At 37.4% G+C, this 25,387-nt stretch overlaps 1 protein-coding gene across 22 annotated transcripts in view; it reads right to left on the bottom strand.

The window, feature by feature from the left end:
- Positions 1 to 25,387, bottom strand: part of dnm1a (dynamin 1a) — a 58,758-nt gene that overhangs the window by 26,630 nt on the left and 6,741 nt on the right. For 15 of the 22 annotated variants that reach the window (XR_006924345.1, XR_006924346.1, XR_006924347.1 and 12 more), the window contains exons 2-16: positions 21,835 to 21,908; positions 20,818 to 20,967; positions 20,037 to 20,240; positions 19,706 to 19,804; positions 18,407 to 18,567; positions 17,144 to 17,286; positions 16,826 to 16,961; positions 15,098 to 15,165; positions 13,701 to 13,839; positions 8,403 to 8,489; positions 7,201 to 7,271; positions 6,501 to 6,552; positions 5,830 to 5,835; positions 4,910 to 4,921; positions 3,919 to 4,032 (exon numbers count right to left, since the gene is read on the bottom strand). Coding sequence is in view for 18 of the 22 variants with exons in the window: in XM_046838852.1 (XP_046694808.1) it covers positions 3,919 to 4,032; positions 4,910 to 4,921; positions 5,830 to 5,835; positions 6,501 to 6,552; positions 7,201 to 7,271; positions 8,403 to 8,489; positions 13,701 to 13,839; positions 15,098 to 15,165; positions 16,826 to 16,961; positions 17,144 to 17,286; positions 18,407 to 18,567; positions 19,706 to 19,804; positions 20,037 to 20,240; positions 20,818 to 20,967; positions 21,835 to 21,908 (1,516 nt within the window). In the remaining 4 variants the exon portion in view is untranslated. Of the gene's footprint in view, positions 1 to 3,918; positions 4,033 to 4,909; positions 4,922 to 5,829; positions 5,836 to 6,500; positions 6,553 to 7,200; positions 7,272 to 8,402; positions 8,490 to 11,875; positions 12,015 to 13,700; positions 13,840 to 15,097; positions 15,166 to 16,825; positions 16,962 to 17,143; positions 17,287 to 18,406; positions 18,568 to 19,705; positions 19,805 to 20,036; positions 20,241 to 20,817; positions 20,968 to 21,834; positions 21,909 to 25,387 lie in introns of all 22 variants that reach the window. The other 7 variants (XM_046838863.1, XM_046838859.1, XM_046838854.1 and 4 more) reach the window with 3 other exon arrangements.

The raw sequence follows: 25,387 nt of genomic DNA, 5'->3' as shown, positions 1-25,387 counted from the left end.
ATAGAAACGTAAAAAAAAGACCTAGAAGTAGCTTTTGTTTACAGATTAGAATACATAAACATGTTTTTTTTCTTTTTTCTCTTTTTTTTGCTTTGAAAAAAATTATTTATTTTACATAAAAAGGTAAAAAAAATGTTAGGGATTTTTAAAAATATATTAAAAAAAATACAGTTTGTCTCACAGTATTATATTGTTCTGTACCTACAAAAATGTTAATTAAATTATCCAACACAGCCAGTAATACCAGTGTGTGTGTGTGTGTGTGTGTGTGTGTGTGTGTGTGTGTGTGTGTGTATGTGTGTGTGTGTGTGTGTGTGTGTGTGTGTGTGTGTGTGTTAAGTGAAAGTGGAATGAGAGGGGGCTCATGTTGACTCGTGCATTTGGACTTTTCTTCATTCATGTCTGCACAGTTTTGCGAGACTTTGGGGAACGTTGGGTTTGCTTGATTCAAAGCATGTCTGGTAATAGAAACCAGACCACAACCACCAAGCCCTGTAACCACCCCCTTCCCCCCCGTGTACCCCACAGCACCAAAACCCAACAGGCAGAAAGGTTATAGTCTGAGAGCGAGAAAAGAAGAGAATCACAGCAAAAATATCTAACAAAAAATGTACTATACTGTACATTTGATGCGTCACACTTTTATACATACTCTCAGAATAATGAGAGTATCTGGTATCATTAAAAAGCACTATGGTTACTAAGAGTACCTGGTACCAATAAAAGAAAAGCACTACGGTTATTGAGAGTTCCTGGTACGATTTTTAAAACATTAGGGTTTAATCAAAGTACCTGGCACCTTTAAAATGCATTAGGTTTAATATGAGTACGTACTACCCTTAAAAGGCACTAGGGTTAGTGAGAGTACTTGGTACCATTAATAAGCATTAGAGTTATTTAGAGTACCTGGAACCATTAAAAAACACTAGGGTTACTAAGAGTACCTTTTTATATTATAAATGACTAGGGTTTAAAGTATGTTTCTGCTACCATTAATAAACACAAGGGTTACTAAAATACCTGGTACCATTGAAAAGCATTATGGTAATGTGAGTACCAGGTACCCTTAAAAGGCACCAGGGTTCAATCATAGTAACTGGTTCCTTTAAAAATGTCCCTGGTACTTTACAAATCAATAGGTTTTTAAAAGTGGCCCCTTAAAGCCAGTGTGGCTTCTTCAGTCAGTTCAACTACAAGCAGAAACTTTTCCACATGCTAAGAAACCGTATTTATCAAAAGAACCCTTGAAGACCTGCTGGAAACTGGGCTTTTGCCTACAATCTTTCACCAGAGATTCCTAAAAGGGATTTTCGTTCTTTTTTTAAAGGCATGAGCTTCCTAATAGTATTCATCTTTTATTCCTGTGTAAAAGGGAAACAATGTGCTTTACAGCACAAAGAAACCGGGACAATCAGGATGCGGATCTAAATAAATATTATAATGAAAAAACAATAAAACAATACACACACACACACACACACACACACACACACACACACACACACACACATCTATTGCATTTTACAGTCTATAAGAGTCACGTGATAAAAGAATACGCGATTGGACCAGAGGACTCATAAGATAAACAACTTCATTCTGTTCCAGTACATAACCTACGGAGATTTTGCTGCTTCACATCCGGTAAAAAATGTATGAATCAGTCTTTGAGACTACTTGTTCTTCTGAGTCACATTAAAGACTCATTTACAATGAATGAATCGTTCACAACCAACCTATCACTCACACACACACACACACACACACACACACACACACACACACAAACAGGGCTTTAGTAAAGTACAAAATCGTAATACGGCTGTATAAAACTATAAGTACACAATTATAACTAATTCGAAACTAGAGTTCACGTGAGAAAGCGAGCGCAGCGTTTGAGTGACAGTAAGGAGGAAAATTCCAGGAAAAATAAAGAAACAAATGTGTAGAATTGACCCAGTTGGGATGCTGTTTATTATTTAGACAAAGAGCAATGGGTTTAGTAAATCGCCTCAGCAAGGGCCTCGACCTTAGTCACCCGCATGCCACCCAAGAAAAGCAAACACGCCTGCACATACTGTGTGTGCCCAGAGAGTGTGTGTGTTACTGTACTGTACCACACACTTACACACACACTAGATTTGGACGAATGCACTGGAAATGGGTGCCATTTCTCTTTTATCCTCATTAACAAGAAAGCGAAGCCGCATAGCACCAAGGGTAAATGTGTTAGTTTTGGGTCCCTGTGCTCAGAGGAACTACCCTTTCCATCTCACGTTAAAATAAATACATGTGGTGGAGGGCGAGTGGGAGGAGGCGGGTGGAGGTCCACCCTCGGTGTGTTAGAGAAGGAGAAGTTGTGTTCGAGATAAAAGACCACCAGAGAATCCCCTTTCTCCCTCTCTTTCTATTTACCCCACATGCTCCTCGTTAAGTCCATCCTAACCAGCTAACCAGACACACACACACACACACACACACACACACACACACACAACCCTACCGTATCCTACCCTGCCGTTTCTCTTTGAAAGTTAAGAGTTTTATGAGAAGCAGCCCCAGTCTGGAGGGGAACAGGCGAGGCGCCACTGACAGCACCAGATTCTGGTATGCACATGTGTGTGCCAGCTTCGTCAAGTCTCTTTCTCTTTTCTCACACACACACACACACACACACACACACACACACACACAACCCTACCGTATCCTACCCTGCCGTTTCTCTTTGAAAGTTAAGAGTTTTATGAGAAGCAGCCCCAGTCTGGAGGGGAACAGGCGAGGCGCCACTGACAGCACCAGATTCTGGTATGCACATGTGTGTGCCAGCTTCGTCAAGTCTCTTTCTCTTTTTCTCACACACACACACACACACACACTACAAATGCTATAAATTACCATCCAGTCCATCCTAATGCTGTCTAATATAAAGGTAGTAGAGAAACCCAATGAACTCTTGGCCTCCGTTCATCTAAAACACATCATATTCATCAACACGAGTCATTTACTAGAAATCTTACCACAGTGGAAAAAGAAAAAAATTCTACAAGACGGATTTTTTTATTTTATTTTTGAAACTCGCCAAGTCAGCAGAAAGGCAAGCAAAGCCAAAATGGAACGCCTAAAAGAATATAGAAATTCCCATTGAGATCATTTCTATTTTGGAAAATGTCTATCTAATATAAATCTATCTCGCATAAAACCCACGGTTATTAAAAGTAAAACATATTGGCAAGCGTGCGTAACGCTTGTGTTCGTGCCAGTTTGTAAGCAAAAGCAAAAGCAAAGCATGCTGGTTGAGCATACTTGTGGAGATTTGTGCTCATTCCACCACAAGGGTGTTAGTAAAATCAGGTACTGATGTAGGTTAGGTGAGGAGGTCTGAGGTACAATTAGCATTCCAATTCCTCCCAGAGGTGTTCAATAGGGTTGAGGTCAGAGATTTTTAGCAGCCCACTCAAGATCTTCCTCTCCACACCATGTAAAACAAGGGACTGGAGTATTGAATGCTACCGCATCCAAAGACATCTTATACAATTGTGTGCCTCGAACTTTGTGGTGAAAATTTGGGGAAGAACATATGGCACAAATACTGTCCCTATAGTGTATATACAAAATACAGATTTTTTTTATTTAGTACTTCTGACATTTTTTTTTCTTTCAAAAGAGAATTGTGACACATAAGTTTTTGCTTCCCATTCCTTAAAGACACATGTTTCAATGTGAAAACACAAAGCACAATGCAGAAGTGGACTCCATGATATCATCTGTTGTGTTACTTGTGATATTTATATCAACTTACATTACTGTTGGCATTAAACCTGGCCATGCCATGGTTCTATTATTTATTCAGCTGACTGCCAACATTACATTTTCAGTCTAATGCTCTACTTTGTTCAGGCAGGATAAATAGTAGGGTCTTACCTCGTCATCCTTGTACCAGGAGAGCGATTCCGCTGTTAACACAAACCAGTACTCCTTAGCGCCACCTTTCATGATACTGATGTTGTTGATCGTCAGCCAGCCCTTCCTGATGACCTGAGACACAGAATAACGTACCGAGAGATTGTTAATAGTATAAACACACACACACACACACACACACACACACACACACACACACACACACAAACACACACGTTGTTTTCCTGTTCTGTCTCCAGGAAGTTACAGCTCTACCTCTGCCATGTTAATCTGTATTATATGTGACTCTCAGGACACGCCTCGGTCTCTACAGTGTTGTGATACGTCATATTCATGTAGCAGCAGTGGTTTAGCGAGGAGAAATCTACATGTAAAATGTTGGTCACAAATTATTGGTCACTTTCTAATTAATAAAAAAAGCGGATCTACTAATAATTACATATGAATAAATCGATGCAAATATGTTCAAAACGATGCATTGTGATTCAATTGCCAACTTGTATCCGATACACACTTTTTAGGTGAATCTTACCATACCTAGTCAACATCAGCACCTTAATTTTGAAGTCGAGAACATGCCCACATGACCACAGCATAACCTACACTCTCTTAACATGTATTATTACACACAGCTGACATTACACACAGCTGACATTACACACAGCTGGGCTGCAGGGCATAAAATCACACAGCCGAGAAAAGAAAGTCTGAAATTTTCAACCACATGAAACGAACAGTACAGTACAGTATATATATATATAGATAATCCAAATACATATTTGGCTCCAAGGAACTGAATTGTGTTGTTCAAAAAGGGGTTTAGAGTTTGCTTTAGAGTTTGTAAAGACAGTCTGAAAGACAGACATAAACAAAAAACAGCCAGTGTGTGGAAGATGCTGGAGCCACCTGCCATCTACATTAGTGATATCACTTACACACACACCACACTCACACACACACACACCATCGTAAATATAAGAACAGTACTTACCATGATCTCATCCTAGAGCAGAGGAGGCAAAGGAAAAAATATCAACTGATTATAAAAACACAAAACGGACAAACGATGCCAAAAGGAAATAGAACAAAAAATATATAATTTGGAGTGCAAAAGGTTTGAATCCCATTATATAAAACAGAGAACAAAATAAAAGTAGATGTTAATTCATTTTTAAATGTTTTAAAGTTAAATAAAAGATAGCAAATAGTGTACATTAGGATAATATCTTATCTAGATTGAAGAATTATAATTCTCCTTATCAAATAAATATCTTGTATGGCCATACTTTGGACTTATATCTCACCCCAACCCTTTTTACATTATGTATATGTATTTAATTAAATATATTGATATTTTCTATTCAAGAATCTATATGGGGGTGTAAACTTTTACTCTTAAATGAACCTGTTTTGTCTTGTGGTTTCGGGAAACAACAATAGAAAAACCATGTTGAATAAAAATGATTATGGCTTGTTGTTAAGGCGAAGCCCAAAAAAAGACAGTAATATGGCAATTTTATGCCTAGAACTTTTTGACTGTCTTGACCACCTGCGTTAAAAAAACGTGGCTGCTGCTAGTCACACTAGCCTCAGGAATGCTGTCACATCCACTCACGTTTCCGAAATAGCTGCACAATTACATAATGCTACGACAATGTCGACTCTACTCTTAACTGCAGTGGCACTGAGATCTGAAATGATCTCTCAGAACAAAATGAACTCGATCGCTCAGGAGGTTTATGCTCTTAACAACTGCCTGAAATGTAACGGTAAATAAAAAGCACATTTTTTAAGAGAATAAAAATGCAAAAATCTAATTGTTTTTTTTTTCATATAACTGATTTGGATCAGTTTTCTCTCAACAAAAAAAAAAGTCTCTTCATTTCAACTGCTATGAGCGAGAGCACAAACCTGCCCCTGGACCAGTTGATAAAGAAGAAGTAGAAGTAGAAGATGAAGCAGCATGAAACGACATACAGAAGAAAACAGAAAATGTAGGAGACACAAACACGGTCAAGAAACTCGACATTTATTCTAAAGCGACACCACATGTATGAGGACGTACAGTATGTAAAGAGTTAAAGGAAGAGTTCAACCACAAATACAGTATATACAATATATACCATTGAAACACAAGTTGCAATTGAGCAGCTGCCAGTTTAGCATCATGCAAATTAAACACCAAAATGATCACTCTTTCACAAAGCTTTCCAAAGAAATCCATTTTAAAACCTCCAAAAATGTAGGCTACACCACCTATCTAAGTCCTTATGCAGCACTCATCTATGTGATGCTATGACAATTTTTCTTTCTTCTTTCTGTGGCAGAAAACAAGCTTGTGTGTAAAATATTACACATGCATAATGCTAAACTGGTGGCTTTATATCAGATCAGTTATTAGACTTCACTAACTGACTATATTTGAGTTTAAAGAATAATACATTAATTTAATTTCTGGCTGAACTATTGCTTTAAAATCAATAGTGATTGATAATATTGAGAAAAATGACGACACAGAAAAAAGTAAAATGTGTATCTTAACCCAGTCCTGAAGATGGCGCTGTAAGGGGTAAAAAATGTACCTGGTTGCCAGCTGCTTTCTTCTTGCTCATTTGGCTGCTTCTCTGCTGCGCACTAAAGAGCAGGAAAAATCGATTTTAGTTTTGTTTAAACACTGGATGCTTTTTTTCATTGTTGGTTTTTGTTACATAATCTTTACATTCAGCGCTGAAATGAAATATTTTTGAGTTTGTTATTTTTATTAAAAAGCATGTTATATTACAAATAGATATACACATACTAAAACAGCTTATAATAAATAAAAATACAAATGAAGAATAGATAAAAAGAGTTTATAGCTATTGTTGAATTAATACAGAAGTGTATTGATAGTTTTGTCGCTTTGTTCATCATATTTTCACATCACAAGCCAATTATTGGAATTAAAACAATTTATCACTGAACCTGTTTTTGTGTTTGAATAAATCTAATTCATGCAAAACAAATTCCAGACTTTCCTACTGTCAATAATCACCAACATACCCAAAAGTTTCAAATCTGTCGAATTTAGGCCTTTTTGTGCTTCTTAAAAGAAATTGTATATTTGACATAGATGACTGGAACATGCCCGTGTTTATCGTTTATAGCTAAATTTTATGTCCTGGCCTTTCTTTTTATTTATTTCTGACTTTCTCTCATTTGCAAAGTGTGATATCGAAGTTTAAGTATTTCTCAAGTGACATAAAACCCTCAGTGTGATCGTACATGACGTGAAAAACTCACTTGGCAAACCCGATGAAATCTTCATGGTTGGTGTTCATGTAAGCCAGCTCAATGTCAATCAGCAGCATCACCTTGTGATCAAAAGTAAATAAAATTGTTGCTGAGGTTTCAATATGTTCGTATTTAGGCCTGACTTTGGTTTACATCAGGTTCTGTCAAAAGCGGGTGGAGTTTACAGAATATTCTAGAGGATGTTAAGGCAAAATCTGTTTAACCTATACTGGACACTTATCACTTATTTGAAAGCATAGTATACTGTACATATATTTATAAAATAATACTGTATTATAAATGTACACCTTCATTTTTATGCCTTCTCTCCAGAGATTTTCAAAATGGGGTTCAAGTCTAAGCTCTAGATAGGCCACTCTAGGATATTTATATAGTTGTCCCTAAACCACACTTATGATGTCTAGGCTGTGTTAAGGGTTGTTGTCATGTAGAAAGTTTACCCTTCGACCCAGACGGAGGTCCTGAGCGCTGTGGAACAGGTTTTTATTGAGGATATCTTTGTATGGAATTCAGGTTCCCCTCAACCGTGACCAATTGCCCAGTCCCTGCTGCAGAACAACACTCACACTGTATGATGCTGCCACCATCATGCTTTAATTTTTTTCATAAGACCAGAGAATCTTGTTCCACACAGACTGAGAGTTCTTCAGGTGCCTGTTGGCAAACCCAAAAGGCTTCCATGGGTTTTGCAAAGAGGAGAAGCTTCCGCCTAGCCATTTTCGCCATAAAGCCCAGATCGGTGGAGGGCTGCAGTGACAGTTGTCCTTAACTATAAAGTGTCTATACTGTTTCTAATTCATATATGGACCTTCAGGGTTGAATAGACAAACCTTCAGATGAATTTCTTCCAGAACACTTATTTAGGCATCTCATGTTCCGCCCAAATTAACAGTATTTATGCCCTCAAACTAGTAGTAACCTTTCAATTTGGATCTATACAGTCATTGTTATGATGCAGTATGTGTGTTGTCTATCTCTTGTTCTCAAAACATTAAGAATGTGCTTTCAGTTAAAAATAAATAGATTTCCAAAGAGAATAATTGAAAAAAACATTGTGAATATCTTGACCAGATGCTCATAATGATTATATTTTGTAATGACACCTCATAAGCCTTTCATAAATCATTCAGATGAATGCAGTGCATATGTAAGTGTTGTATATACAGGCAATCGTTCCCTTTACACCTCACCTGTTCCTTGGTGCGACCCTCACGATCGCGGATGTGCTGAGTGACGATTCTTTCCATTTCCTCTCGCAGCATGGGGTACTGGGCAAGCTATGGACACAGACACACACACACACACACACACACACACACACACACACACACACACACACAAATGCAGACAAGATGCAGGGCAGAGAGCAGATGTATCATACACTCAGCCTGTTATTGATGTCTTCAGCTACATATTGCTATAATACATGCTGGATATTAAAAACTAACCAAGTATAACGTTCCTCTGCACAAGTAACAAAATCTAATAGAATAATTCATACATACAAATGCTGCAAATGATTGTTACCAATTAGATTAAATTCTTTATCGAAGTCCTTTATATTTAAAAGCATTTCAGAGGAATGTAATTGTTATGTTAGATTTTATAGTTGTATTTTATTCATGCTGTGAAAATTACCCGATGACCTCAATTAGCTTATTTTATATATCTGACTACAATGATATACCTTGGCTGCTTTTAGGTCTTCAGACTGACTCGATCAGATACTAAGGGTGCTTTCAAATGTTTAGTTAATTTGACTTGAATCCTGGTGTGTATTCCACATCCTGCACGTTTTGGATTGCAAATTGGGCCCAAATACAGAGCTGTAGCAATGCAGAAATGCCACATCTCAAAAAACATTAAATAAAAAAACAGAATGGTGTATCTGACATCAAATTTGAACTTTAGTGCTAGCTCTGTGTTCTATACACGTTGGTGATCTTAGTGATTTCAGCAAACAATATTCAAAGGTCTGTTGCCTTTTTAGGTAGCAATTTGTTTAATACCATGTGAGCAAACAATTTCTATTTGGCAAACAATCTTAAAAGTGTAAATTTTCCTCTGATTCAGTGTCGTCAAACAGACTAATAGGTGTGAAAGCACCCTGCTTCAGTATCTTTTGTAGACCATTTTAATTCTTGGAGCTTTTTAAGTTAATGATGCATTACAATAAGACATGCAGAGACCCTTTTATAAAACAGCTTAAAGTGGCAGGCATTCGGATCGACTCTGCTTCAACAATACAAAAAAACAGGGGGAATTTAAAGAAACACAAAACAGTAAGACTGCTTGCAGACATAAGCAGTACATTTGCACATGCACTTAACGAATAAAATGAAAGAGAGAAAGAGAGGGAGGAGAGGATTTTGGAAGAGATCAAAGTGGCCTCATGTGGATTTTCAGCACAGTCATATCCTCTCACGACCAACTACGATAGACCTTGTGTTATAGCTGCTTGGTGGGACAAAATCATGTTGAACCACTTTTGACATGGAGTATGTGTTTGTAGAAATCCACAAGAGGCCAACTGGAGAAAGAAAGAAAAATCACTGAACAAATTTGGCTAAAAGGTGGATATGAATGACACCACATGAGAAGAGGACAAGGGTAGTGACTGATGTTTTTAGTGGTGTTAGCTAGTGAGTGTAACAGGACCCACCGTCCTAAACGTTACGAACAAATTCATAAAAGATCCATTAGGATTTTTATAAAAAGTACTACATTGATGAATAAATCGCGAATAAAAAAAGACTCAGAGTTGACCAAAGCAAGTGAAAAAGAAGACAGGAGGGGGCTACATAAATGCAGATAAAGTAAGACAATTTGATAGCTGAATTTGAGACATTGTTTTGTAGGAGAAACAAATAAATCTGTAGCGTACGTGATAAGGAATAAAACACATGAAATAAATGAAAATGGAATGAGATTAATAATTGTAAAATTGGTAAGGATAGACTGACTGTTGCTGGAATATTCTGGCATTTGGCTCTTAAAGAAACTTTCTATTTTATTTTAAGTTTTCATTATTATGTGTTAATAAAGAGTTTTGCAGGGTTTTTACACATTTTTCCATCCTTTACCTCCCCTAGTTTCTTGACAACATCGTGCAGATCTCAGAGGAAGAATAAGCAGGACTGACTAAAACACCAAGGTTTGGAAATTGGAAAGACCAGGAACCTCAAGTGGCAATTAAGCAAACAAAACCAAAAAGTTTCAAGCAGGCTAGAAAACCAGACTCTATGAACAGAATGGAAGAAGCCTACCATGACTACTGTATGTTTTCACATTGTGTTTAGATTTTTACACCAAAACACCACGTTTAAAAAAAAAGGCCAGAGAACAAATATGATCTAGCATGGAGCAGAATACATAACTCAAATAAGGTCATGGTTATTAGTAATTGCCAAGAATATGAGCATGCAAGAAATCTCAGCTAATTTTAAAGGAATATTGCCCTGGCATTGCCCTGACCAATAGATGTGAAAGACATAAATAGTTACATACACAACCATATGTTTAATTCTATTTATATATTTATTGGTTTAATTGCTAAACTATTTGTTCTCACCCTACCCTAACTAAAAGTAAAAAACCTAACGCTGAGATGTGAGAGGGGTTACATGTTTGACATATCTGCTTCATGTCCACGAACACACTTGACAGTGCTAAATGACTCATGTAGCCAGTAAAATGAATAAGTATGTAATCATATCCTTATACCCTCAAAATGAAATGCCTTTACACTTTCACAAGTTGTATTACTCTTTACAAACACCTATGGGATGAATTGGAACTTCAGACCTCTTCACCTTACCTACATGAGTACTTGACTTTACTAAAACCCTTGTAGATAAATGATCACAAATCTCCACAATCACACTCCAAATTCTAGTGGAACATCTTCCCAAAAGAGTGTAGCTTACTATAATGGCAAATTGAGACATTTGGAATGGGATGTTCAAGAAGCACCTAAAAATTAAATGGTCAGGTGTCTGCAAACTCTTGTTTATATAATGTAAGTTCTCTTTAATGAAAAGGTTATTTATTTAAGAGGTTATTTTTAATTTATGCAAGGAGTCTCCAGTTTTGGTGCCTGGTAACAGAAGTTTACCTTGATGAGAAAGTCTTCAGGATTTTTCATATGCCAATGTGTCTTATTAATATCAGGAGTGAAAGAACAAGAAACAGCGAGTGGGAATGAGGGAATGTTTATAGATAACGTGTTCCATGGGCATTCGACAACATTAAATGTAATAATAAGTTAGTAGAAAAAATATGACATGCCATCCACCAATAAAGAAATAGTTGTAGCTTTTTGATACATTGCTGTGGCATAAGAGAATTAAAACACTATTAAACATGCTGTTATTACAAGATAATCAAATTTAGGGTTGGAATCAGTCAGACTCAAGCGACTCAAGTCAGGTCGCATCAAGCTGACATGTTATTGCTTATTTTCCAATAACAGCACAGCCACAAACATTTTATTCCTTACTTAATCACATGTATTTTAGCCTGAATGAAGAAATACTGCTCCCTGTCATCAAACAAAATTAATGGCCACAGATTCTTTCATCTGAATTTCTGATTTTGATTCCAGCCATCAGTCTATCCATACTTAAGATGACGCAGACAAAAAAGGATTTTGTTTCTGCATTACCTTTTCACTACATTTTCGTATGGTGGAGGTCAGTTCACTCACTACCATATCTATACACTTCAGGCAGGGAGACTTCAGCTTTTGGATCAGCTTTTTCACTATGGCCTCGAAGGCCAGATCGGGTGTAAACAGGCCCGTCCTGTAGAGGAAGTGGGGGTGGCACAGCACAGCAAAGGAGAAAGAGAGGTGGATGAAAGGGAAAAGGGATGGAAATAAAGAGGTAAAATAAAAAAGGAAGAGAAGAAATGCAAAAATGAAGAAGGGGGGAAAGAAGAGTTAAGGAAGGATGGAAGGACAGATAAGACAGCACAGAGAAAAGAAAAGGCAAGTGAGACATTTGGTTTCTCCTTAAGCCATACGTCACAGGGCACAAGCCAAGATCTCCCTCCCACAGAGAGAGCGAGAGCGAGAGAGAGAGCGAGAGAGAGAGAGAAAGAGAGAGAGAGAGGAAACCTCAGTGTGCTGTCCACAAGTCAGCAGCTTGAAGCCAGGAATAATTTAGACTGCAGCGTCGCACATTCACGCCAGTCAGAGACCCTTTACATTCCGCTCTCCATGACCCCAACCTTACAGCTGACCACCAAACCAGAGCCAGTCTATTACATCCCTCCTGAACCAGTAGGAACTCCTACAGAGTGCTGACACGGCTCTCCAGTGGTCGTTAATCTGGGTGTTAGTGCTTGTTAATAACCTCCTGTCTTTGTCCTCTGTGGTTGCGTAGTTGTAAATGTAAAACAAATACTGGAAATGCAATTCTTTTGCATTTTCTTTACAGTTTGTTCAACTGCATCGTTTCAAGTGACTTGTTCGCTGGAATCGGTATACTTATTCCGACTGGCGTAAATTTGCACCGCTGCAGTCTTCAAGCCGGGGGTCTGGGCGCTGAAGTCTCAATGCTTGGATTATATTACGTTAAAAGCAGCATAAATATGCCTTTGGTTTTTGTATGCTAAGCTGTTATAATATATATTAATAAATGATTGCTTAAAGGTTTCAGAGCAGGGTTTTTTTTCCAAAGATTATCATGTGGCATGCTACCAAAATGCCAATGAGTCATGCTAACAAAATGGCATAAAGTCACACTAACTACACAATCTAACTAAAACAGCTTTAACAACACAATATTTATCTAAATAGCTAGCTTTGCTAGTAAACTTGTGTGTAGCTACGAAATGAATTACTTTATAAATGTGTTCATTTGTTCACCTCATGTTAGATATTCATTTTTTTATTTTATGCAATATGGAAGCCTGAAGTTGGTTAGAAAAAATTACTACTAATCTACACTGCCAAATAAAGCAAGTCTAACATTAGCTAACTTGAGCAACACAATATAATAGCAGACTAACGCTAGTAAGCACTTTCTACTAATTGTAATTAAAATTACAGGAGAAATGTTAAGCCAGTGCTAGCTAGTGTGACAGTAAAACCATTTTTAAGTAAGTGGAAATGGTAATAATCACTAATATATATATATATATATATTTTAAAAAGTACATTATAGATGACAATATCAGTGTCATGTCTTCGCAACACCCAGCCCTGCTATATATATATCAGAAACTGTGCATCTTCTTCAGTCCCACTTAGCAGTGAAACTCCAGCACCCAGATGTTTCAACCCAGTGCAGGCAGCTCTTTTGACCATGCCATGGCCATTCTTCCCATTTCTGTTCCAAACCTACAGCCAGGTACACAAACACAAACACAAACACACACTCACACACGCCTTTGCCCCTCTGCAGCCCAGCATCAGGCCCATGGGCAAACAATGACAAGTTTAGGGGGAACTGGGACACATCATTACCCTCCACCAGGGCTTTTACCTTCTTGGTACACTGCCTAACGGTATTGACTAGCTCAGAAATGACCATGTCCACGCATTTCTGGCAGGGCGCTTTAATCTTCGCAATCTGCCTTTTCACAATGGTCTCAAAGGCCATGTCCGGGGTGAAGAGCCCAGTTCTGCCCATCAAAAAGGAAACAGACAGGTCCAAAGGTGAAAAAAAAGAGAAGGGGGTAAGAGAAAAAAAGGAAACATCGGGCAGTGAGAATGTTAATACGGTTAAGTATGATTTAAGAGTAACACAGGAAAATCTTGTTTAAAAAAAAAATTAACTTTTATAAATTCATTATAATCCAGATAGCATGACTCTGTCTGTTCCCAACCTTGACTAGCAAGAAAAAAACCAATTAATCATAGAGAACTATTGAAATGTCCTTATTTGTTCTAAAAAACACACAAAAATATAGAGAATAGAATCATTATCCAGAAATAACTGCCTCTGGTGATGTGTAGGAAATGAGTAATGAGAAATCAGTTAGTTGTCAGGTTTCTATCCTGTCCAGTGATGCTGACTGGTGAAGTTTTAAGTCAGTTACTCCATACAAGAAGAAACCACACACACTGCAAGCATTTGGGTTAGAGTGTGCAATGGCATTTCAGTGCACAGATTACGAGAATAAAGTCGTAATTTTTTGAGAAAAATTACAAAACTGGGGAAAACATTTCACTGTTTTAAATAAAATAGATGTGGAGTTGGTTAAATCCTACATTAGGTTAGGATTTCACAATAAGGAAATTGTCTTTTACCATAGCTATTATTAGTAAACGGTTATAGATTATGTAGGAAACAATTTATTTAAAGGAAAAAAATTAGATAGACATTAAGGAAATTGCCTCTTTTTTGCAGTCGAAAGAATATCGTTGGTTACATCTGCTTGCTATTCAATTAGGATATGTTTCTCAAGAGACTATGAGGAAGATGATTAAAGAAATTGAACCTGAAGTAGTTAAACACTGGCGAGCTCGACGTCTCAGACATCCCCAGTACTTCAGCTGGGATTCGGGGTTCAAATATTTCAACTTCCTTCACATATTGCTATGAATTTATTCTCGTAAGTTTTACTTTTACTCTTGAATTGCAACTATTTTAATTTCATTATCTTTGAATTTCACATTTTAATGTGCCACTAAAACTCTGTTGTAAGAGTGACACATATTAATAATGAAAAAATCTCATTACAAACTTCTCTTCCTGTATCTTGAATTCATAAATACTGGTTCGTATGAAACTCAATGAGCTGTCGTGATTAGTTTTTGTCTAACACACACACACAGACACAGACACAGACACAGACACACACACACACACACACACACACACACACACACACACAAAACATTTATTCAAAAATGAGGAATGGTGGAAAGAAGACGTGCCTGATGCCATGAATGTTCTTGATGGCGTAGCTGATCTCCTTGCGCAGTTCTTTTTCATCAAACTCCATCTGCAGAGACAGGAAGAGTGCGATTTATTGTCTTATTATTTTCAGGAGTAAGTCTTCTAAAGGAACAAACGTTTATAGTAGCTACAATAAAAGAGGAGTTAATGTGTTTTGGAGATCCCCCAGTATAATTGTAACTATAGGAGGATAAAAAGTCAAAGAGAAACAGTTATATATTTGCCTTCACATGTACTGAAATATCCAAAGTACTATTATTTATTATGGCTATAATGTTCCTTTGAACATTTTTGTCAAAAGACTCTTTATTTAATCAACTCAGTTTAGGTAATAAGACTCTAATGTGACTCTCAACATAACAGTCTATTATTAGAATGATATTAATGAGTCAAACCCTGATTGGTATTTATTACAATTATCATGACTTTCTTTTCAACTACTTAAAGAAAACGTGCAAACGAGGCCATTGGGGTTGTGGTAAATTCAAGTAAGGAGTTATCTCCTCTCTAAATGTTCTGCTTGCTGTTGAACTGACGCTGACTTGTATGTTGGTGATAAGTAAATACACCAAGTGCCAATCAAAACAAGTTCAATGCAAAGCGTGCACTCGACCCTGATTGGTGGCTTGCTGCGTGCTTGACCAGTTATCGAATCGTAAATAAAAAAGGAACGACTGATTTTGCAAAATGTAGTTGAGATATTTGACTTTGAAATGTAGTAAAGTAAAAATCTCCTCAAATAGAAATACTTGAGTAAAGTACAGATACGTGTAAAAGCTACTTAAACACAGTAACGAATTACATTCACTTCCTGTCCAACACTGGTAAACAGCTTAACAATGTAATGGTGTAAAGATCATCCATTAACAGTATTATAATTTGGTATAATGACACATCCTAGGCCAAGCCCACCATGGTTGAAAGCTGTAATTGTACAGGACAGCTGAATATAACTTAAATTGCTTAATATTTTGTCATCAAAATTTTATGTAGCTTAATATTGTTGTTGCGGCTATATTACGAGTCCTGTAATTTATTTATACATTTTATACAAGCTTCTGTGACTCTTTTTTTTTTTTTTTTTAGCTTGGAAGCCTCTTTCTTCAGCCCTCATAAATATTATCTTGACTGATCGTCTACATTTCCAGCCAGAACTTAAACTACTAAGAATTTATACTTTTCCTGTGGAATAAATCATCACACAGAAGAAGACCAGAACCACGATTTTATAACCAATCACTTTAATCCAAGCACCAACTAAATTCTTACTAATATAATGATTCTAATTTGAGCCAGTAGTGATTCAGTTAGTAATAAGAAGAGAACGCGTCCAAGAATTCTTTTCTCTTTCTTTTCTCTTGACCACTTCCTGTTTAGCTGCTTTAGACAGCGTGTTTTATTGGAACGTGTATGTGTGTGTGTGTGTGTATAGTGTTTTTTTTTTCCCCAGTAAGCGGGAGACGAATGTTTTACTCATAAAGCCTGTAGTCATGACTCGAGGGAGGCGCGAGTTTGGGCCGTGACTCATTCTTTTGGTCGCTAAGTGATAGCAGCATGACCCGAGTTCTGCATAATAGTACGGCTGATTTTTTTTCTTCTGCAGTTGTAAACTTCAGGCTAATATTGGTTATGGGAATTACAATAAACACACTCATTAAACATGAAGAGTGTGTTTTTGAAGAGTGTGTTTTGTGATCTTCACACACCTTGACCAGTTCGAAAGGAAAGCGTTCGTGGAAGATACGGTTGATCCTCGCTCCACCTGAAAGCTCATAAGTCTCGATCTGATCACCTGAGCCTTCGATACGCTTTTCAAAATCCACAGAGAATTGCTGCACCATCCTAGAGAGGCACATCGTTGAAGAAAAAAAAGAAGGAGGAGAAGAAGAAGTGAAGATGCTTTATATATCTACAGAGCAAGAACTAAATATTTATATCAAACACCCAGATGTTTGTGTTGCTGCAGATGAGTATATGTACATCCTCTGCATGTTTGTGTACATGTAGAAAGCTGAGTTACTGACTGCAACAAGGCCTTGGTCTTTCGAGACGGGTCGTCTGGGCGGAAGTTCTTATACTCCTCCACCTCTTTCTCGATGGATAGCAGCTGGCTCTGGAGTTTACTGCGCAGTCCGGGCAGTGTGTCTCGGATATGATTGGTTAGTTGCTGAAAAAATGATGGGATTAACACAATTTAGGGTTGTACAATTATTTGCTTTTCATCCTCCAGTGATTAAACATAAGTAACTCTGACATTAGCGAGTTTAGCTAAGGGTACACTCATGTTAGCTATTCTGGTATTTCTTAAATGTTTTTAGTAGTATTATTGCGTCACTGTGTTCTGTTGTTTGCGCTAAATGTTTGCACATTTGTCTGTTTGTTCAAGGTTGTTTTGTGCCATTTATTGTTGAGTTATATTGTTTTATGGAGGATCTTAGTCCTGGAGGATGTGTATTGTAGTGTATATGGCTGAAATTTAAATGAAAGCCACTTGACTTCACTCTACTACTTTAGGATTGGTATGTGCTTTCTAAACATCCCATTCCACATTTAGTCACATTTGCTATTATAATAACCTCCACTCTTCTGGGAAGATGTTTCACTAGATTTCTGGTTTTGTGGCGATTGGTTCTCATTCAGCCAGATAGTAAAGGTCTGGGGTGCAGTCAGCATTCCTATTCATCCCAAAGGTGTTCAATAGGGTTGAGGTCAAAGCTCTTTAGCAGGCCACTCATGATCTTCCACTCAAACCCATGTAAAGCAGATCTTCATGGAGCTGGCTTTGTGTACAGTGGCATTGTCATGTTGGATCCTGTTTGAAGTTCAAGTGAAGGGAAAATTAAATGCTACCACATTCAAAGGATTCTTATACAATTGTGTGCTTCCAAAATTGTTGTAACAGTTCGGGGAGGAACGACATATCGCTGGAAAAGTAAGATGTCCCAATAGTTTTGTTTGTAAAGCGTATTTAATGCATGTCTTTTGGATGGTTATGATACTAACCTTCCCAATAGGGTTAATGGACTAAGTACTAAGTATCGTTCATGATTTAGGGAAACAGTCTGAGAATGAAAGACTTTAGTAAGTCCCTCTGGATAAAAAGATCCACCATATTCCATAAATGTAAATTTGACTTGAAATGTGAATTTGAATATGACTTCAATATGTAAGTAAGTAAGTAACTAATGCGGAAAGAATTTGATAATGTGGTCTTGTCCCAGTCCTGGAAACTATATTTCCAGCTAGAGATGATTTATTGTACATCTCCACAAGCATCTTCGTCTCACCTGGTTGAGCGCTTTTTGTAGGTAAGCTGTCCCCATACGGTCTGCCAGGTGTCTGTATGCAGGATGTGACAGGAAGAACTTCCTCTCAGCAGCCATAGCCGCAGTGATGTCCTTCCTCCCATCGATGTCTTTCTGACTGCGGTTCACCACGCCGATGTAGCCTAACGGAGACACATGAACACAGTATTAAAATGATTTCCACAAATTATTATCGAAAGAATGACAGTGTACTGCACAACCATTTCCTATTGCATTTAATGTCTACCAAGGATTTCTGGCCTGAACTAGACCCTGTAGTCTGTAATCATATAAAATACGCTTTGGGCATTGTGGTCAGGCGTGTTACATGAGTGAGTAACAGAGGCTGGGAAGATAAAGATGGCATACGATGTGATACAAATTTAGAAAACATCCCAGCGCTGCCCGAAACCGAGTGGAAAAATGGAACGTCAGCATAATGCATTCAAGGGTTTCCCATAAATATATTTTATTGCTAAGGAAAGAAAGGAACAGAGGTTTTTTCCAGATGTGTTGCTGAAATCAAGACATTGTTTTTTCATCTTACCCATGGGTGTTCTGTCTCTCTCACTCTTTCTCACCCTTTCTCTCTCTCTCTCTCTCTCTCTCTCTCTCAAATTCTTCTTTTCCTTCTTTTCCTTTTCTCCACTCTCCAGCTGTATACAATATCCAAAAAGATTTGAGTTTCATAACCTTTAACCACCAGAGGGCAACAGTGAGAGACCCCACTTACTTGGAACAACAAAAAATACCAAGAGGAAAGTCCTAGGGTAGGAAATAGAACAGTCTGAGAAAAACTGAGATACACTCTATACCTTCGTATAGAGAATAAATCTGACATCATTTAAATTGAGATTAATTTGGTCTGTTTATCGCCGTACCTTACCCACAATGCCATGCTCAAAGTAATGCAGTGGGATTTAACCATCGCTTCATCACTAACCATTAAGATTGATGCGGTGGCACTTTAATCCTTTATCCTGACCAGGTCCCTGCCCTCATCAACTGTACACTTTAGCTTTACTTCCAAGTTTCTTGCTAATACCTTAGTGATATCATGCTTGTTATCTCACACATAACAAGTCTTTAATTTAGTTAACATTTGCACCATTGTACTCAGAATATCTCATTAAAATTAAGTTGATGTTGGTGAAAATGAGCTGTTGCTCCTTTCTTCTGCCAGGCGAACAACTTCTAACATCTCACAGGGAAAAACACCACCAGATTTGCTTGACAACAGCATTAACACAGCAATATCAACACAGAAATTCTGTCTCTCACCTCGGCGCAGCGGTAACAGCTTGTTCTCTAGAATATCTCGAGCATCCGTTCCTTCGTCCATCAGATCCAGTTTGGTGATCACGCCGATGGTGCGCAAACCTGCTCAAACACATACAAACTAATGGAATTGTGTGAAATGATTCCAGAAGTGTAAATGGTGCTTGTGCTTGCCTTAAAAAACGCTCCAGTCAGAGCATTAGTGAGAATTTGTATGTACTGTATACGCCTATAGTGAGTAAAAAAATACACGTCTTTGGAAACGCATGACCTTCGTATTAGTCAAATTACTGACTATTCGTACCAGTCGTTTTTAAAAAAAGACTTTGCACACCTTGAGGATCCACTTCTTTGGCGATTTTTAGGGCATCAGAGTTGGCGAGGTCGGAGTTAGCAGGGGATACAGCCAGCAGCAGGCAGTTATCCTTCGTCACAAACTGCATAAGCATTTCCTTGATTTGGTGCTCGATGTCTGCCGGCTGGTCGCCGACCGGCACTTTGGTCATTCCCGGCAAATCCACCAGAGTCAGGTTCAGTACTGATGGAAAAAAGAGATTGATTCATATGTGAATTGTTTGGTTGTACTTGCCAGTCTGTTGCTTATATGATTCTTATTTTGCTTGTTAGTTTCATTTGATTACATTTGGTTTGTTTTATTTTTCAAAACAAAAACTGTGGTGTGAATTGAAGTTCAAAAATTTTACAATTTCTCTCTGCTTATGGCTGATCAAATGGAAATGAATTAGATGAGGAATAAATCACTTTGGGTCATTCTTTATTATAAATAAATAATAATCTGCAACAATTCAGTATGGCTTTGATTCACAAATGCTTTACAAATTGCACATCTTTGGATACTTTTTATCCATTTACAGCTGCATTTAAAACAGTAAAACTTCCACAAAACCTTTTTTGCATATTACTAGCAATATGATTATTATGGCAGGAGTCATATGATAGATATCTTATAAAAAAGTGCAATTTTAAGACTGGTTTATAGTATAATTAATTGATTATTCCATATTATTTTAAGACTATTCTAAGATTATTCTCGCTCATTCTATAAGGCATTAAAACATTGACAGTGAGCACAAAAATAACACAAAGTATCTTACCATTAGGGGAATAGACACGGAGGTTAATAGGGACCGGAGAGATGCCTTTATTCTGCCCAGTGGCACGATCCGTCTCTGCTTCGATCTCTTGACGCACTTCATCAAAATCTGTAAACTTCTTCCCCTTACAGTGCAAAAACTCTGCAAACTCTATATGAATAGAAAGTAGGAGCAAAGATATTCCGACAAAAATTCTAAAATATAAATGTTTAGGGAGAACATTGCCATTTATTAATCTCTCTCAGTATATTTTTTCAACAATGTAATTATTGCTGAAATATCAATTATGTTTTGTAATTTTATTGGAAAATGTCTGTTTTCTCGCCATTCTTTCGGCCTTCGATTTCAAATTTCACATCATGCTTCATGAACTGCATTTGTCTTTTACTCATAAAGCTGTGCAGAATATTCTCTGTGATTAAAGGTAAGCGATTTTTAACTGAAGTCTAAATATTTTATGTGCCATCATGAGATTTTTCTAGCATGCGAAATATTGCATCCATGCTGTAATAAACATTTCCCCCTGTATTGCTGCATTAAAAGAGTACACTAATGCAAAAATCCTTCCCAATGCTTTTGTCCTTATAGTGCATTTTGATTTTAAGTAAAAATAAAATAAAACAAGAAAGTGAGATACTTCAACCTACACTAGATGGCAGTGCTGAGAAAAGCAGTAAAGCAATTTAAAGCATGCATCATAAATTATTTTAATGGTACAGAAATAGTTTATTTACAATTCAGTCCTAAATGTCACAAGCAAGTGACTGTATAACAAGCGAGTTGCACAAGCTTTGGTGCATTCTTTATTTTATTTCTTTATTTTTATTTTTTAAATACTAAAGTGTGTATAAATTTGCAGTGTGTTTCAGTCTGTCTGTTTTCCTCTTCATCCTAGGTTTATGATTCATGAGTGATTCCTGCTCTTAGGGAAACCGGGACAGTCAGCACTCAGATGCATCATCTCCCCAGAGACCCGGGAGACTGATGAGAATGCGGTTGCCATGGCAGCAAGCTCACCTGTGGGGGAGTTGATGAGTTGCAGGACCAGAGGGCGGCGTGTGACGATGCCTGAACCGCGGGGAAGGAAGTCCCTGTGACGCAACAAATAAAATGCACAATAAAAACTCATATTGTAAGCTTAACAGACCTTATTTATGGTGAATTGTATGGTTAAGGGTTAAAACAATAGTGTATAGGTATTGTAGGATCTAATTATCTACATTTTATTTCAACTCAAAACTGTATGTCCATTGTGATGGATCTATTTATTGTAATGCATAATGCCATATTAAAAACCAATTATGCTGTAACAGTATCATCTGTATATATCAAATTTAAAGTAGCAACAGGATTTTAATTGAAATGTGAAAGTAACAATTGAAACTTAAACCCACGATTAAAATTATTAATCTCAAAGGATATTTTTCTTTTTAGTATCAAAGTCTCACACGGCTAAAATAATAATAAAATAAATAAATAAATAAATAAATTGAGGTATGAAAAAAATGTCCCTGTATTATGTACATATTATAGAATAAAAAGGAAAAAAAAAATTGTAAGGCCAATAAAACTGATAAAACTGTCCCTGTTTTTGGAATAAATAATGCTGTTTGTGGTACTGCGGTTGAAATTAGGTTTAATCCTGGTTCAATTGCAGTCTTTGACTGAAACACCATCATTTCTGCGTAATTTGGTGGAAAATAATAACAGTTTGTGCCTTTTTATGTCTTGTGTCTAGATCATCTTTGTTCTTGGCACACATAATGACCAATTAGACATTTTTTAAATAGGAAATACACAAACATTTACCACCAAAGTGTTTCGGAGGGTCTGAAAGGATTACATGCTGTTCATGCTGTATCCTAGATACATTCCAATGGGGGCATTCCAAGGTCGTACTATTTTAGCACCAGTACTACTGCTGTTGAAGATGTTTGAGGTCAATCTGAGCAACAACTCAACCAGGACACTTTTGCTAAAATGTTATTCTCCTCACAGTATCCTGGGAAGAGGAGACAGCCAGGGAGTTGAGCACAGTTAAACAATAATAATGGGAATGATCTCATCAAACACACACCTGTGCATTTATGTAATTTTAATTTATGAGCCAATTAGTGCAATAAGTAAAATCCGCCAGATACTGAAGCTTGAATCTTAATGTCAATCATCAGAATAAGAAGAAAGCTGAAGTAAGCCTAGTGAATTTGACCATGGTTGAGTTGTTCTGTCTGAAGTGTTTACAGACCACAGAACAGTTGTTTTGAAACCAGAAATGTCTCAGTGGTCCACAAGGAAGGCTACGGTCATTCAAAAACCTACTTTTTACAACCATGATGAGCAGAAAAGCATCTCAGAACACAGAAAACTTGACAACAAGAGCGAAGATTTTGCCAAACAAGAACAAAAATCTGAGGCTACAGTGATCACAGGTCATAGTGTTTTTCCTACTCTTTAAATCTTCAGTATGTACTTATTCTGGTACTTTATTAGCAACAGAAGTTTGCCATATTGGAGGTGTGGTTAAATAAATATAATACAATCAATCTACTGTACTATATATAATATATTGCTAAATGAACACTTTATGTCCTTATTAATCTTCAGGTTATCACCATGTAGTAAACATCACACAGTTTTATTTCTTTCTCGATACAATAAGTTTGAAGAAATTGGTTTATCACATAATGCCTAAAAATATCTTTCTAATGCAATCTCCAGCTGTTTCCAGATATTGACTTTCAGCAAAGCTAGCTGAATCACTCCCTTGACCTCTTGACTCCTCTATGACTGACACCATGCTCAAGCTAGGTGGTGGCAACTACAGGCTCCCATGACAGCAACCCTGCCTCCGGATACAGAGCCATATGGAGGGACCATATGGGTGATAGCCTGGTGCCGGATCACACCGACCTCAATCACACTGACACTGCTCTGCTTGTACTGAGGGCTCGATTCAACTCACTCTGATATTCCACTCCAAAAATTCACCTAAAAGAGTCAATAAATAGAGTCAACTCACTCATATCATTACTATGAGCTAACTATCTAGCTAACAAGTGTATTAGGCAGTGCAACTAAAAATTCTTTATCTAGGAGTTCAAGCTAAGTTTTGTCACACCTTGCCTGAGTAGAAAGTCCTGGTTTTAGATGAAGCTGTCAGTAAACATGATAGGATATTTGATCAAATCCTGATAATTCCACTGCCATCTGCGACACTGAGAAGACTCGAATGCAAACTTCTCTTTGCTCTCTGAGTAGGAAAGGAATGCTTTTGGACACAATGATGTTAGCCAGTCCTGCTCATTCTTCCAAATGTGTCACTCTACATGATATCATGTAATTCCCGGTAACAGTGCTGCCACATTTCTGCTGTAAAATGTACAGTACAGTGTATGTTATTTTTAGCCCAGAGGCATATGGCCACAATGAAGTATCTTGTGTTACATAAAAACAAACATACATATTTAAAATGATGGAAGCTCAGGGCTAACCCTAACCCATTTTTTTGTCTGGTTGCTATGAAACGTCCTTTTTTTGAATATGAATTAATGAATGATGATAAAAAAAAGGCATAAGTGAAGCATAAACAACAAAAAAAAAAACAATCCCAATCTTCCACTTTCCTGCACTCAAACAGTGAAAACAATAACTCATAAACATCACAATAGCTTTCAGCATGGAGTAAATGCAGCACGGGAAATAAATATATGCATCTTTCTCTCTCTCTCTCTCTCTCTCTCTCTCTCTCTCTCTCATTTTCTCTCTTGTTCCCATCCCCCATGGCAAAACGCACTCTCAGCTCAGATCACCAGTGATGGAGACGGACAGATTGCTGCCCCGCCTCCTCTTACTAATCTCACCCTGCCCTGTTCCCCTCCTCCTTCTCTCTATCCCTTCATCCTTCTCTGTCTACTCTGATTCTCTATCCTGCTCTCTCTTTCTCTCTCTCTCTCTCTCTCTCTCTCTCTCTCTCTCTCTCTCTCTCTCTCTCTCTCTTTTCCCCTCTTCTTTTTCTCCAATGCTATCTTCAAACTGTCACATGGCAGCAATCCAGCAAGCTCAGAGGACACACACACACAAGTAAGCAGTACACTGCAGCGGATAGAGTGAAAAAGAAAGAGAGAGAGAGAAAGAGGGAGAAATGTAAGGATAGAATTGTTATGCATATTGGAAGTGTGATATAACTGACCAAAATAAATATACCGCAGTGCTTTAGTGATAGATTTGATATAAATCATACAGTATATAACAATATCTGTAATATTTTGAAGTGTATTCTGCTATAAATATATATTATCGATATTGTTATTTTCCCAGGATAAAAAGGAAAACGAGATCGGAAAAATGCTATAGAATCAAATGTAGGCCACTGTATGAAACTAAGAAACCAAGAGCTACGGACAAACAGAATATCAGGCGTTTATTCCATCACAAAGGATCATCCAGGGGCTTTGTTTGTCTTATCAGTTGCGGTTTGTGGTCAGGTTAAACCAGTTAATCAGTAGTGGCTGTTATTCCACAAACACTGTACAGAAAATAGCCGTGCTGGAAATAATGTGTTGTTGGAATA

Source organism: Silurus meridionalis, chromosome 25 (assembly GCF_014805685.1).
Source record: "Silurus meridionalis isolate SWU-2019-XX chromosome 25, ASM1480568v1, whole genome shotgun sequence".
NCBI classification, from domain to species: Eukaryota; Metazoa; Chordata; class Actinopteri; order Siluriformes; family Siluridae; genus Silurus; species Silurus meridionalis.
Note: the sequence above shows the minus strand (reverse complement) of the source record. Positions and strands in the feature narration are given on the sequence as shown.